At 43.1% G+C, this 15,435-nt stretch overlaps 1 protein-coding gene across 1 annotated transcript in view; it reads right to left on the reverse strand.

Annotated features, from left to right (window-relative positions):
* Positions 1-4,912: 4,912 nt before the first annotated feature.
* CDK5RAP1 (CDK5RAP1 mitochondrial tRNA methylthiotransferase) overlaps positions 4,913-15,435 on the reverse strand; it is a 35,716-nt gene continuing 25,193 nt past the window's right edge. The window contains exons 13-14 of the mRNA XM_037043878.1: positions 10,585-10,725; positions 4,913-5,191 (exon numbers count right to left, since the gene is read on the reverse strand). Coding sequence (XP_036899773.1) covers positions 5,105-5,191; positions 10,585-10,725 — 228 coding nt within the window. The 3' untranslated portion in view covers positions 4,913-5,104. The remainder of the gene's footprint in view (positions 5,192-10,584; positions 10,726-15,435) is intronic.

Here is a 15,435-nt window from a genome sequence, read left to right on the forward strand (position 1 = left end):
ACTGTGGAGAACTACTGGGCCTGGTTTTGGCTTATAGCGTGTTGGAGAGCAAGGGAAGTGGTGGATCTTCTGGGAGAACAAGGCTCTGAGCAGAGGTGCTCTCAGCTCCCCCCTCCAAGGTTTCACCCCTGTAAATAAAAACCTATTTCTTCCAATACCAATTGTTGGGTCATGCAACAAGGGGCCACAGGCACAGGCCTTACTTTGCTTAGTGACAGAAGCTCTAGCAATAAAACAAACAAAAAAAATAAGTAAAAAGTGCACAGATTGAAAAGAAAAATGTCTTTGTTCACAGATGACATGACCATCTGTGTAGAAAATCTGACAGAATTGACCCCCAAAAAACCACAAAAAATCCTCAGACATAATAAACAATTATAGCAAGATTACAGAGTACAAGGTTAACGTGTAAAAGTCAACTGCTTTCTTATATAGCAGCAATTAATTACTGGAATCTTAAATTATGAACAAATTTACATTAGAATCCCTCAAAATAAAACAATTAGGTATAAATCTAATAAAATATATACAAGATCTATAAAAGAAAAACTACAAAACTCTGATGAAGGAAATCAACAACTAAATAAATGAAGAGATAGTCCATGTTCATGGATAGGAAGACTTGATATTGTCAAATGTCAGTTCTTCCTAACCCAACACAATCTCAACATTATTCCAGCAAGTTATTTTGTGGATGGAGACAAACTGATTCTAAAGTTTATATGGAGACACAAAAGACCCAGAACAGCCAACACACACTGAAGGAGAAGAGCGGACTGACACTAGTCAACTTCTAAACTTAGTGTAAAGCTACAATAATCAAGACAGTGTAGTTAGTATAGGCAAAGAACAGACCAACAGAGAGCCCCAAAATACATCCACATAAATATTGGGTAGGCCAAAAAGTCCATATGGTTTTTCTGTAAATTAAGACACATTTTTTTCATTTTTACCAATAACTTTATTGATGTGAATATTTTGAGTATGTTGGCTTATCTCCCACTATTGGCTATTCTAGTGTGTAAAGGCCAGGGGTTTTGCTAAACATCTTCCGATGCATCAGACAGCCCCACAGCAAAGAATTATTTGGCCACAATATCAATAGTACCAAGAAACTTCATGAACCGCTTTAACATGTTTGATAAGACACAGCATGTTTACCATACACTGCACAAATCTTTTTTGGTGTTTCAGTTGAGTTTTTACTTTTTAAATAAAAAAAGCAAAGAACTTCTGCCAAGATGGAGGCATAGGTGGAAACACTGTGCCGTCTCCCACAACCAAGTCTGAATACAACAAAGGTTTGGAGAAACAAAGACACAACCAAAGGACAGAAAATTGAATTATACGGAAGTCCGACTACACCTAACTGTTCAACGGGGACGGTAAGAGGGGCGGAGCCAGCAGCGAGCAGGGTCGGGCAGGACAGGTCCCCTGACCCAGGCGCCCAGGCAAGCCGGAACCAGTTGGGGTGCGGGGCAGACTGACCGCAGTCGCACATTCGAGCACAGTGAGACGGACCACGCAGGCCCCAGGGGGCAAGGGCTGACGGTGGTGGTGGCACACTCGAGTGCAGTGGGACGAAACACATGGGCCCGGTGACAGCAGCAGCTGTGGCACCGGTGAGGGCCAAGGCGGCAGGCGGCAGACAGGATGCCATAGTCCCTCTTTGACCCCGCCCCCACATACAGCATCACAACCCAGCGACTTAGTTGCCCTGTTCTAGTGAACACTTTAGGGCTCTGATCCTGCTATGGAACAGGCACGAACAGCCCAAAAGATGGCGCAAGAGGAACTCAAAGTCCCAGAGCCAATAACTCTAAGCGATCGAGAAATTGCCAGCCTCTCAGAAGCACAATTCAAGACACTATTTATCAGGATGCTCACAGAACTGGTAGATTATAGTCACAAATTAGAGGAACATAGTCACAAATTAGAGGAACATATGAAGGCTAAACTAATTGAAATGAAGGGAGATGCCCAGGAAACCAATAGCGATGGAAAGGGAACTGGGACTCAAATCAATGGAATGGACCAGAAGGAAGAAAGAAACATCCCACCAGAAAGGAATGAAAAAATGAGAATTCAAAAAAATGAGGAGAGGCTTAGGAACCTCCAGGACATCTTTAAACGTTCCAACATCCGAATTATAGGGGTACCAGAAGGGGGAAAGAAACAGCCACGAGTGGAAAACTTATTTGAACAAATAATAAAGGAGAACTTCCCCAGTCTGGCAAAGGAAATAGACTTCCAGGAAATCCAGGAAGCTCAGAGAGTCCCAAAGAAGTTGGACCCAAGAAGGAACACACCAAGGCACATCATAATTACATTAGCCAAGACCAAAATGAAGGAGAGAATCCTAGAAGCAGCAAGGGATAAGGGGACAGTCACCTACAAAGGAGTACCCATCAGACTGTCAGCGGATTTCTCAAAAGAGACCTTACAGGCAAGAAGGGGCTGGAAAGAAGTATTCCAAGTCATGAAATCCAAAGACCTACAGCCAAGATTGCTTTATCCAGCAAAACTTTCATTTAGAATGGAAGGACAGATAAAGTGCTTCTCAGATAAGGTCAAGTTCAAGGAGTTCATCATCACCAAGCCCTTATTATATGAAATGCTAAAGGGACTTATATAAGAAAAAGAAGATGAAAAATATGAACAGTGAAAGGACAGCAAACACACAGTTATTAACAACCACACCTAAAACAAAAGCAAACCAAGAGGACAGCTAGATCAGGAGTGGAACCATAGAAATGAAGAACACATGGAGGGTTAGCAACAGGGGAGTGGGAGGAGGAGAAGGGGGGAGAAGGTACAGAAAATAGCATAGACAGTAGGTAGAAAATAGATAGGGGGAGGGCAAGAATAGTAGGGGAAATATAGAATCTAAAGAACTTGAGACACGTGGTCATTCCCCCCCTATAAAGGGGGGGAATGGTGGGGGAGGGGTGTGCCGGGTGGAGGGGAATGAAGGGGGGAATAGAACAACTGTAATGGTATAATCAATAAAATATATATATTAAAAAATTTAAAAAATTAAAAAAAGAAATGGAGATCACCTGGAGGGTTATCAGTGGGGAGGGGGAGTGGGAAAATGGGGGAAAAAGTACAGGGAATAAGAAGCAAATAGGTAGGCACAAAATAGACAGAAGGAGGTTAAGAATAGTATAGGATATGAAGAAGCCAAACATACAAGTTCTTTGGCTTCATATAAGCCAAACATATAAGTCAAAGAACTTATATGTTCACAATCCATGGACATGAACTAAGGGTTAGGGTGGGGGAAGGCTGGAGGGTTGGAGGTGCAGGGAGAAGGGGGGAAAAGGGAGAAAAACATTGGGACAACTGTAAGAGCATAATCAGTAATGTATAATTTAAAAAAATAAAGTCATAAAAAGTATATTCTTTGACCACAGAATTAAATTAGATGTCAACAACATAAAGATCTCAGGAAAATCCCCAAATATGTGGAAATTAAATAACTCATGGGTCAAAGAAGAAATCAAAATGCACATTAGAATATAGTTTTAAAAATAAAAACAAAAAAACAACATGTCCAAATATGTGACAGGAAAATCCATGGTCACTTGAGGATTGGGGATCAGAGAGGAACTACAAAAGGACATGAGGGAAATTTCAGGGGTCATGGGTATATTCACTATCTTGATTTCACCGTATAGTTTAAATATGTACATCAATTACCTCAATAATACTATTAACAGTGTGCATAGTGTTTAACCATTAGTGTCAAAGAAATATACACACTAATCACTGTCTATACAGAAATTATCTCTGAAAATGCATATTAGAAAATGCTGGCCTTCATAAAAGGGAATTAGGGGACTACGAAAAAGTGGTAAGAGGGAAATTGACTAATTATAGATACCTATTGGATTGCTTGAATGATTTATGATGTGGATGCCTTTTTCATAAAAAGTAAAATATCAAAACTTGTTTTAAAATGCCTATTGACTAGAGAACGAAGGTGAAGAGCCACAACAAATGTTTTCCTCAGTAGAAGGTGAACCTTGAGCAGAAATCAATCTTCCCAGGCCAAACCAACACCTGAGCAAGAGGTTCCCAGGCTGGGTTCCCAAAGGCTTCGTGCAGGTCAGTGGAGAGTCGAAGGAGATGAAGGGCAGACACATAATAAAAGCCTCAGGACATCCTAATATATGCCACCTGTTTTAGAAGCAAAATTATTCAATGATTGCTCCCATTTGATAAGAATTACCTATGTTCCATGGATAATGCTAACTAAACTCTATGAGTATAAACTCACTGGACTCCAGATGAGATAAACATTTTATTATTATACCCATGTTGCATGAGAAAACCCAGGAACAGAAGAATAAAGTAACTACTCAGGTTCATACAACTCTTAAGCAATGGAGTGGGGAGTTGAACCAAAGTCCTTCTGACTCCAAATAGTCCATGCTACCATCTTTTGGATTTTTTTTCATGACACCCACAGAATGACACAATCTTAGTAGTGGCTGGGCCAAGAATGAGTGTTCAAAGCCTACTAGTAGCTAATGGTGTCTCCTAAAACTCTAAGTGCCATCAAACCTGAAGGCAAAGAATGAACTGAGGCTAAAAAAGAGGTCCCTAAGTGAAATCTTGAGGTAGAAAATGAGAATAAAGTGAGGAGGTAGCAGGTGAGTCAGTGTCATCAAACCAAAATGTTAGAAAGCTAAAGCAGTTTTTCCCAAGTAAATGGTTTTCCCCACCTTCCTCTGCCCTCAGTCTCCAACTGCTTGCTAGGGTCCAGGGGAGAAAACCAGGAAGGTTAGCAGTGTCCACAGCAGAAACTGGGTTGGGAAACACTTAACACAGACACTCTAGAGTCAAGAGAAAATCCCAGGATCACTAACCAAGGCAAAAATGATAAAAATGTAGAGAGAGAGACCACTTTAGTTTAGATAAATTTAATGATTGTAAAGACTGCTCATATAGCAACAAAGAGACACATTTCCCATGTGAAATAAAGTTGCTTCACCACGTGCAGCTTGTCTTCAAGGCTTCAGTTACCTCTTTCATTACTGACCAGCCATACCTCCCTTTCTGCTGGGAGGGACTACCCAGCTCAACTCTGAAGCCATCACTAGCAGGAGCAATGCGCTGAGGAGTCCTTCAGGGTGGTCCTGCAGAGAACGTGTCCTCTAAGTGTCTGAGAGCTGGCGGAGGTAATCTGGAAGAAAAGCAGTCAGGAGAAGGCAAGGTAACCAAGACTGCACCACAGGGATATAATGTGGGGCCTCGGAGGAAAGGCCACTAACAGGGACCTGAGGGAAAGGACAGGGCAGCAGAGACTGCATGGTCCCTGTATGCACCTGACCCTGAGGGGACAAGATGTCTGACACAACGGTAATGCGTATAATTCAAAAAGTTCAAAATTAGTCAGTCCCAAATAGCCACTTCTTTCTTTTCTCTTGGAAGATGGCTCCTCCCCAGCACCAACTGTACAGGTTCAGGAGTGAGCTGCCCATCACAGACCCTGCACTCCCAACTCCAGTGGCAAGCTGTAATCTAGGTGGGACCTGTCGAATCCTTCCTTAGGATATTTATGCCCAAAATTTGGTGAGAACCATTCTCTTTCCTCTCTAGTTGAGAACTAAAAGCATGTGACCCCAAAGGTACCAGCAGTCTAATTTCTTACCATAAGAACAAGTCATTCCATTAGTAAATATTTATTGAGTATGTATTACATTCTAGGAATAGTCCTAGGTGCTAGAGATACTAAGATGAACAAAAGAGATATTTTCTCTGACCTCAAAGGAGCTTTCAGGAAAAAAAAAAAAGATGATAAATATATAAAGAAACACACAGCCCTGGCTGGTGTAGCTCAGTGGATTGAGCGCAGGCCTATGAACCAAGCAACCGTGGTTCAATTCCCAGTCAAGGCACATGCCTGGGTTGCAGGCCAGTTCCCAGCAGGGGATGCACGAGAAGCAATCATACATTGTTATTTCTCTCCCTCTCTTCCCCTCTAAAGATAAATAAATAAAATCTTTAAAAAAAAAAAGAACCACAAGGATGATTTCAGGCACTGAAAAGAGCTATGAAGATAAAATGGGCTAACGTGGTCAACAGTGACAAGAGCGAGGTGGAAGGAAGCTGCTCTAGCACTACCAGGGCCGGAGGTCTCTCAAGAAGGCAACATTTGAGAGAAAACCTGACGCAGGGGTGTCCAACCCACGGCCCTCAGCTACATGTGGCCCAAGATGGCTATGAATACAACTCAACACAAAATCATAAATTTACTTAAAACTTTTTTTAAATATTTCATTTTATTTATTTTTAGAGAGAAGGGAAGGAAGAGAAAAAGAGAGGGAGAGAAACATCAATGTGTGGTTGCCTCCCACACACCCACCAGGGACCTGGCCCACAAACCCAGACATATGCCCTGACTGGGAATCGAACCGGTGACCCTTTGGTTTGCAGGCCAGCATTCAATCCACAGAGACACACCAGCCAGGGCTTAAAACCTTTTTTTGCTCATCAGGTTTCATTAGTGTTTGTGTATTTAATGTGTGACCCAAGACAACTCTTCTTCTTCTAGTGTGGTCCAGAGACAGCAAAAGGTTGGACACTCCAGTAAGAATGCAGCCGGGCAAAGATCAAGAGCCTCCCAAGCTACACAGCATGTACAGTGTTCCTGACACCGACCATGTTTGAGGGACAAAAAGAAGGCAGCTACAGCTGGAGAAGAGGAAACAGAAGAGTGGAGTAAAGGAGAGGTTGTGAAGGCAGCTGGGACAGTTCACACAAGGCCTGGACACCTTGCATTCCATGCTGGCTCAAATGAGAAGCCTGTGGAGGGTGTTAAGCAGAGGACTACGTAAGCTGACTTTTAAGGATCACACTGCCTACAGTAGGACAGACAGACTAGAGGAGGGCAAGAATGAAAGCGGGAAATATGAAGCCTCTGGAATTCTCATGCACGGCTGGTGGCAGTGTAAAATGGTACAATCACTCCAGCTATTTTATTAAATCAACTCAATTTTAAAACACAGAAGCAGAAGACCAGTAAAGGGGATACTGCAGAAGTGATGGTGGCTTGGAGATGGAAAAAAAGGGTCAGGTTCAAGATATATTCCGTAAAAGCTGAAACAGATGGACTGGATGGGAATATGGAGAGCAAGTATCTAGAATGATTCCTAAGTTTTTGGCTTGAGCAACTAAGTGGTGTCATTTACTGAGGTGGGGACAAAAACTGCAGGCAAGTGGGAAGAAGTCATTCTATTTTGGCCACATTAACATTAAGATGCAGGACAGAGAGGAGATAAATGCAAAACCCTTGAGAAGATGGGGAGGGGTGGAAGAGAAGGCACAAGGAGCAGCACTGACAGAAGATGCAGACGCTTCCTACACAGGGCCAGGCAGGCAGACAGTATGCCGGGGTGGAGATGCCAGTGAGCTGGAGGCCATAATGATGAGACACTGCGGTTTCACCTGACTGTACCTATTTTCTCTGTAGAACACAAGGCAGACGTCAGCTCAGACTAGTGTTTAGAGAGGTAGATGAAGATTTAACAAGAGAGTGGGAAAGTGAATTTACTAGGAAAACATCACAGGATCAGGACTTCAGAGCCATGCTCAGTGCTCATTTGAGTTTTGTGGTCATGACTTTCAACTGAGTGCAGTCACTTTACGTGGGCCAGACTGTTATTGTTACTTTTTCCCCAACACACCTCCTCTTCTTCCTCAAAAACAAGACTCCCAATTTCATTTATTTATTTATGTATTCATTTATAGAGAGAGGGAAAGGGAAGGAGAAAGAGAGTTAGAAAAACATCAATGTGTGGTTGCCTCTCACATGGCCCTCACTGGGGACCTGGCCTGTAACCCAGGCATGTGCCCTGACTGGGAATCGAACTGGCAATCCTTTGGTTCACAGCCCACACTTAATCCACTGAGCTACACCATCCAGGGCCCCAATTTCTTTTTAAAGATTTTATTTGTTTATTTTTAAAGAGATGGGAAGGAAGGAGAAAGAGAGGGGGAGAAACATCAATGTCCAGTTACCTCTCATGTGCCCCACACTGGACACCTGGCCCACAACCCAGGCATGTGCCTTAACTGGGAATCGATCCTGCAACCCCTTGCCTCGCAGGCCAGCACTCAATCCACTGGGCCATACCAGCCAGGGTGAAAACTCCCATTTCTAACTGGACACATGGTCACTCAGAATGAAGACCACATTTCTCAGATTCTTTGAAGCCTGGTGTGCTGTATTACTATGGCAAAAATTGTGAGTAGAACTTCTGCAGTATTCTGAAAGGAGGAGGAGGGCACGCCCTTCTGCCCTTCCCTTTTCTTCTTTCTGCTACTGAGAATATGGACAGGCAGCTGGAGGAGCCATCTTGGACCATGAGGCAACCACGAGAATGGAGGCCACACACTCAGAGAACAAAAACAGAAGGAGCCTGGACCTGTGATGATCGTGGAACCATCACAATCATCACACCTGACTTCCCGTATCTAGGTTCTTATGAAAAAGAGAACTCTTACCTTATTTAAGCTACTATAGTTTGAGTTTTCAATCACCATCATCTGGCCTAATCTATGTAATACAGATGAGCTTTGTGTTTTTTCTCCAGCAATGTTCAGCTGAGAGGGTGCAGATGCAGAGGAAGCAGGTAACTACTTTGACCAGAACTGGAGTTTAGCCAAACTAAGCACCATGGAAGAGAGGGAGACAAGAAAGTGAAATTTATGAGGGAGTGGCCCTAGCGCAGCACAAAGACTTTAAGTGAAGGCAAATGAGAACAGCAGAGATGCGCAACAAAGAGAACGAGCCTACAGACCCCTGGTGCCACAGCCCGGCCTTCATTTTGATCCTTGCACTAAATCTCACTCGAGGGGCTTATGACACTTGGGAATAAAAGACAGTACCGAGTAATACAGCACAACTCTCTCCCTTTCTTAGCAAATGGAATTTTTATATTTTAGAAAAGAATGTCATACTAACACAACAACCCAACCCACCAACCTCATTCCTTTTTTCAAGTAACCCTTAGCTGCAGTGTAAAAGAACCAGGAGGAGGTATGGGAAGGCAACTAAAAATCAAGGAAACAAACATTCAGAAGAGAGAAAAATAATAAGACTGTCAAAGAATACAAGAATAAGCGGAGAAGCCTATGTCAGGTTATTTCTAGATCAATCACATCGCTGCCTCACAGGAATGATGCTACCTAGGAAATTCTAGGTGATGTTTAAACAATCCCCAGCCAGGACAAGGACAGAAAGAACATAAAGTCACCAACCAGCAAGTTGATTGCATTGTAAGTTTTTGTCAGATGGACAGAAGAGTTCTAAGTGTTGGTGAAAATTTCCAGACCAATCCACAAAAGTCATGTGCTGGGATGGGGGTGGTGAGCCTCCCTCAGCTGTAAGCCATGGACCATGGCTCCCATGACTCAAGATAGAGGTGACAGTAAGGGCAAATACAGAAAGCAAAGAAAAGAGTAATGCACTAAGAAATAATAGGTAAGAGGACAAAACACTCATCAACACAGGCAGAAAAAACCCACTCTCTCTTTTGCAGATGCTCCAGAGCTCAGGGTTGGAGGAGCAGCTTTGCTCCCGCCTACCCCATCAGCATGCGTCCTGCCAGCCTCTAGGTGGACACGAGGGCCAAAAGAGAAGGAAGACGGCAACAGCAGACCTGTGACAGTGTAAGAAGAAAAGAAGGAAAGAAGAAAGTGAAGGCAGGAGGGAAGAAAGGATGACCATCCCCAGTGAAAGGGGGAAAAGAAGAAAGAGGAAATTCCACAGTCATTTAGTTAGAGCTGCTAGTCCAGGCAAGGGGCCCAGGAAACTGGAGCACATGTAGGTTAGCGTTGCCTGGAGCATCAGAGACCTTGAAGGGCATGCTAATCTGACAGAAAGAACTTTCAGAAAGGATGAATTATACAATGGTTAAAAATGTGGACACAGACCGGGGCTGCTTCAGTTCCAGTCCCTACTTTACCACTTGCTAGTTGTGTGACCCTGAGCTAGCTACTTAAATTCCTGGTACTTCAGCGAACTATCAACTCACTAAAAAGCACTTCCTGGACTTTCAGGAGCAGGAGGAAACTATATGCTACTATGTACTCCAACCTCACCAAACTCCCAAAAGAACCCTTGCAGGGTAGAAGAGAAGAAAAACAAAGAAGGCATTAATTAAAAACAATCTAAAATTCAATTCAAGGTGTCCTTTCTATGTTCAGGTTGAGGAGAGATTTTTATTTATTTTTATTTATTTTTTATTTTTTAAAGATTTTATTTATTTATTTATCTTTAGAGGAGAAGGGGAGAGAGAGAGAGAAACATCAATGTATGGTTGCCTTTTGTGCATCCCCTGCTGGGAGTTGGCCTACAGGGAACTGACCTGCAACCCAGGTATGTGCCCTGACTGGGAATTGAACCCCGATCCTCTGGTTCGCAGGCCTGTGCTCAATCCACTGAGCTACGCCAGCCAGGGCATTTTTATTTTATTAAAGAATTTCTCCAGGAAAAAAATTCTGTTCCCTCAAATTATCCAATGCAACACCCCATTTCACAGTGCAAGCCAAAAGCCCAAAAGGACATTTTACCTTCACCAGCACATAGTCCCCAGGCTGAGCTCTGACCCTGAGCCCAGAGTTAGTGGCATCCTCCATCTCTGTATCAGGGAATATCACTTTAAGGTTTCCATCATTCCGGCCGCACAGGTCAGTGGCAGCGCGTTTACTGAGCTGCAGAAAGAACAAAAGAGACTTTATGAAACTGCGAGTCATCAGCCCTCGGAAGGCATATGACTTCCGTATCTCTCACAGTCTAAGACCCCAAGGGTCTGACTCACAGAGCATTCCTTAACCAAGGAATCTCTGCAGAAGACTGTTGACCATTGCTCCACCAAAGTACATGGCATACAACAGCAATTCAATCAAGTTTCGCTGACTCTACATTAGTGAAATGACTCAATCAATGACTCTGATCACAAAATTCCCTTCAGCAAGAATGGACCTCCAAGAGGCCTAAAACCAAGGATATATGGGTGATGCCCTTGGCAAAGCAACTTTCACCTTACCCAGCTTCACAGTAATAAGTCAGGAATATCCTGGGGTTGTTTGGCCTGGGTTACTTGCCCCTAAATAATAGGCAGCCTTGAAATCAGAGTCTCCATCACAACACGCAGACAACAAGGTTAGGAGAGTAGTAAAACCAGAATGATAGAATTAACCTCTAGAATATACATAAGTCTTTCTCTTACAGCCATGATGAAGTGACAAGAACCAAATTTATCTGCTAGCCTTAAATAACCAGGAAACTGGACAAAAGGTCTGAAATAACTATTTTCAGACATTGCACAACAGAGACTGCGTGAGACTGTGATCCCCAAGAGAAGGGAGATGAATGAAATGAGTGCTCCAATTACCCCTGTCTGCTGCCAGAAGGCACATGCCAGACAGAGTATGCAAGGCAGGGAGGAAAATCTCAAAGCAGAGCATCATTATTCTCTTTGGATTGAGGAATCGGGGTACAGGGAGCCTGCATAACTAAAAATTGTGTAACAAGCTCTAGACAGGAGGGAGATAAGCAGAAAAAGAGCTATAAAAATGTGTAAGGGGATCCTTTGGGTCTTTGCTAAATATTACTACTACATGCTTCTCTGCAGAGAGAAAGTCAGGCAAAGAAAGTACCTGGGAGCTGTCCCCTGATCAGTTCCCAGAGCTAACTGCTCACACGGGGCTAGGAATCGCTTGATCTACCACCAAATAGTCTTCATCGATTCCCTGGGATATGCAGTACTGACTCCTGAAGAGCCACAAAGTAGTAATGAGGCTAAACTATCCCCACAATAAAAAAGCTTTTCTACTTCTGGTCAAGATGGCACCATAGATAAACACAGCTCGCCTCCTAGCACAACCACATCAAGATTACAACTAAACTACAGAACAACCAACATTCAGAACCGTCAGAAACTGAACTGAAGTCCTGCAACTACAGAATTAAAGAACAAACTACATTGTGACTATTTGGAGAGGCAGAAACACAGAATGGGCTGGTCCCACACCCACATGTGGTGGATAAAAATTGGGAGGGATATGTCAGGAGCGAAGGGCCCCAGGCCCACAACAAGCCCTCCAGCCTAGGGTTCCAGTGCCAGGAAGATAAGTCTCTATAACTTCCAGCTATAAAAATCAGTAGGGACTAAGGCTTTGAAAGACAGAAAATGCTAGAATCCCCAAAGTTGTTCTTAATGGGCCCACACAGACTTACTCAGACTCATACTCACTCTGGGACAGCAGATTAAAAGGCACCAGAAATATACAGGGAGGAACTGAATTGTCCAGCATCAGGGTGAGAGCTGGGAGGCAGCTTTCTCCCAGACAAAAGTGTTGGCAGAGGCCGCTGTTCCTTTTTTGAGCCCTCCCTCCAGAGCCACAGGGCTGGCAGGCGGGCTACAAATGGGAGACTCCACCAACCTGGCTCCCCGTTCGCTCTACCCTGGTGATTCCCTGAGGCCCTGCCCCATTCATCCTGTGAGACAACCCAAGCTGTTTCTAGTGGCTTTTCCATACAAAAGGCTTTGTCTTGGCCCATACTTCAGACTTTCCTAAATGCTCACAAACAAGAAACACCTAGCTTCAGCAAGCTCCGTATCTCTCACTAAGTCACCCCAGACCCTGCAATAACAGCAGACAGCCTTGGTTCACAGCTTGGCCTCGTCTGGGCATCTCCAAGCCCAGCACAAGCAGCAGACATCTACAGATCAAATTATAGCTTATGCTCTGTGACCCAGGACAGAACACAGGCAGTAGCTGACCCTGAACATGTCAAGAGCAATCCAGGCTCAACTATAATAGAAGAGTGTGTACAACCCACAGAGTAGGTGTACCTCAAGTACCCTGCTGGGCAATAGGGGAGGCTGTGCCACTGGGCCGTACAGGACACCTAGTACATTAGGCCACTATGCCAAGCTTGGGAGACATAGCAGCTCTACCTAGTACATAGAAACGGACACGGGAAGACCACCAAAATGAGAGGATAAAGTAACATGGTCCAAATGAAAGAACAGAACAAAACTCCAGAAAAAGAACTAAACATAATGGAGACAAGGAAGCTACTAGATGCACAGTTCTAAACACTGGTGATAAGGATGCTCAATGAACTTAGGGGAAGAGCAGATGAATGCAGAAAGAACTTCAACAGCTTAAAAAAGGATGAAGAAACAAAAAAAAAAAAAAAAAAGGAGCAGGATACACTAACTGAAATGAATAACAATTTACAGGGAATCAATAGTAGATAGTATAAAGCTGAGAATCACATCAGCTATTTGAAATATAAAGAAGCAAAAACAACCAATCCAAACAGCAAGAAGAAAAAAGAATCCAAAAAAATGAGGATAGTGTAAGGAGCCTCTGGGACAGGTTCAAGTACACCAACATTCGCATTATGGGGGTGCCAGAAGAAGAGAAAGAGCAAGAAATTGGAAACCTATTTGAAAAAATAATGAAAGAAAACTTCCCTAACTAGGTGAAGGAAATAGACATACAAGTTCAGGAAGCACAGAGAGTCCTAAACAAGATGAACTCAAAGAGACCCAGAGCAAGATACATCATAATAAAAATGCCAAAGTTAAAGACAAACAGATAATCTTAAAAGCAGCAAGAGAAAAGCAGTTAGTTACCTACATGGGAGCCCCCATAAGACTGTCAGATTTCTCAAAAAAAAAAAATTTGCAGGCCAGAAGAGAATGGCAAGAAATAATTCAAATTGATGAAAAGCAAGAACCTACAACCAAGATTACTCTACCCAGCAAAGATATCATTTATAACTGAAAGACAGATAAAAAGCTTCCCGGACAAGAAAAAAAAGGAAGGAGTACATCATCACCAAACCAGCATTATATGAAATGTTAAAGGGTCTTCTCTTAGAAGAATAAAATCAAAATATGAACAACAAAATGGTAACAAATACATATCTATCAATAACTGAATCTAAAAAATAAACGAACAAGCAGAAGAGAAACAGAATCATAGATATAGAAAACATTTTGATGGCCTGGCTGGTGTGGCTCAGTGGATTGAGTGCCAACCTGTGAACCAAACGGTCACTAGTTTGATTCCCAGTCAGAGTACATACCTGGGTTGCAGGCCAGGTCCCCAGATGGGGGCGCACAAGAGGCAACCGAACATTGATGTTCCTCTCTCTCTTTCTCCCTCCCATACCCTCTCTTTAAAAATAAATAAATAAAATCTTTTAAAAATATTTTATTTATTCATTTATTTTTAGGAAGAGGAGAAAGGAAAGAGAAAGAGAGGGAGAGAAACATCAATGTGTGGTTGCACTCCATTCTGAGGACCTGGCCTGTAGCCCAGGCATGTGCCCTGACTGGGAATCGAACCAGCAATGCTTTGGTTGGCAGGCCCGGGCTCAATCCACTGAGCTACACCAGCCAGGGCTAATAAATAAAATCTTTAAAGAAAACATTTCGATGGCTGCCAGATGGGAGGGGTTTGGGGAGTTGGACAAAACAGATAAAGGGATTAAGAAGTACAAATCGACCTGGCTGGTGTAGCTCAGTGGATTAAGCATGGGCCTGTGAACCAGACAATCATGGTTCGATTCCCAGTCAGGGCACATTCCTGGGTTGCAGGCCAGTTCCCAGCAGGGGCCAGTTCCCAGCCGGGGATGCACAAGAAGCAACCATACATTGATGTTTCTCTTCCTTCCTCCTTCCCTTCCCCTCTAAAGATAAATAAATAATTAAAAAAAAAAGAAATAGAGTAGCCAAAAAACACATATGCATGACCCACAGACTTAGGCAACAAGGTGGGGATTGCCTGAGGGAGTGGGGGTGGGGAGCTGGGTGGAGGAGGGCAAAGTGAGAAAAATTGGGACAACTGCAATAGCATAATCAATAAAATATAATTTAAAGAAAAGAAAAAATTATCCATTATCCATTGAATTGTCTACATACCTTTGTCAAAAGTCAGTTGGTCATAAATTGTATGCTTTGAAATGATTAAAATGGTGAATTTTATATTATGTGAACTTTGTCTTAATAAAATAATCCATCTTTTTTTAAAAAAAGCTTTTCTAACAAAGCTTAAAAACAAGACTTGAGCCCTGGCTAGTGTGGCTTGGTGGATTGAGCACAGGCTCGTGAACCAAAGGGTTACAGTTCAATTCCCAGTCAGGGGATATGCCTGGGTTGCAGGCCAGGTCACCAGTAGGAGGTGCTCAAGAGGCAACCACACAAGCCTTGAGAGGATCAAACTGAGCTGTATCATCACTGCCTATCAAAATAAAGCAAAATACAGACATTCAAAAATAAACACTGCAATGTCCAACATCTGATCAAAAATCACTAAAAATGCCCTAGCTGGTGTAGCTCAATGGATGAAGCATGGGCCTATGAAGCAAAGGGTCACCGGTTCAATCCCCAGGCAGGGCAC

The sequence above is a fragment of the Sturnira hondurensis genome, unplaced genomic scaffold, assembly GCF_014824575.4.
Source record: "Sturnira hondurensis isolate 20B ecotype Veracruz unplaced genomic scaffold, ASM1482457v3 Scaffold0004136, whole genome shotgun sequence".
In the NCBI taxonomy this organism is placed as follows: domain Eukaryota; kingdom Metazoa; phylum Chordata; class Mammalia; order Chiroptera; family Phyllostomidae; genus Sturnira; species Sturnira hondurensis.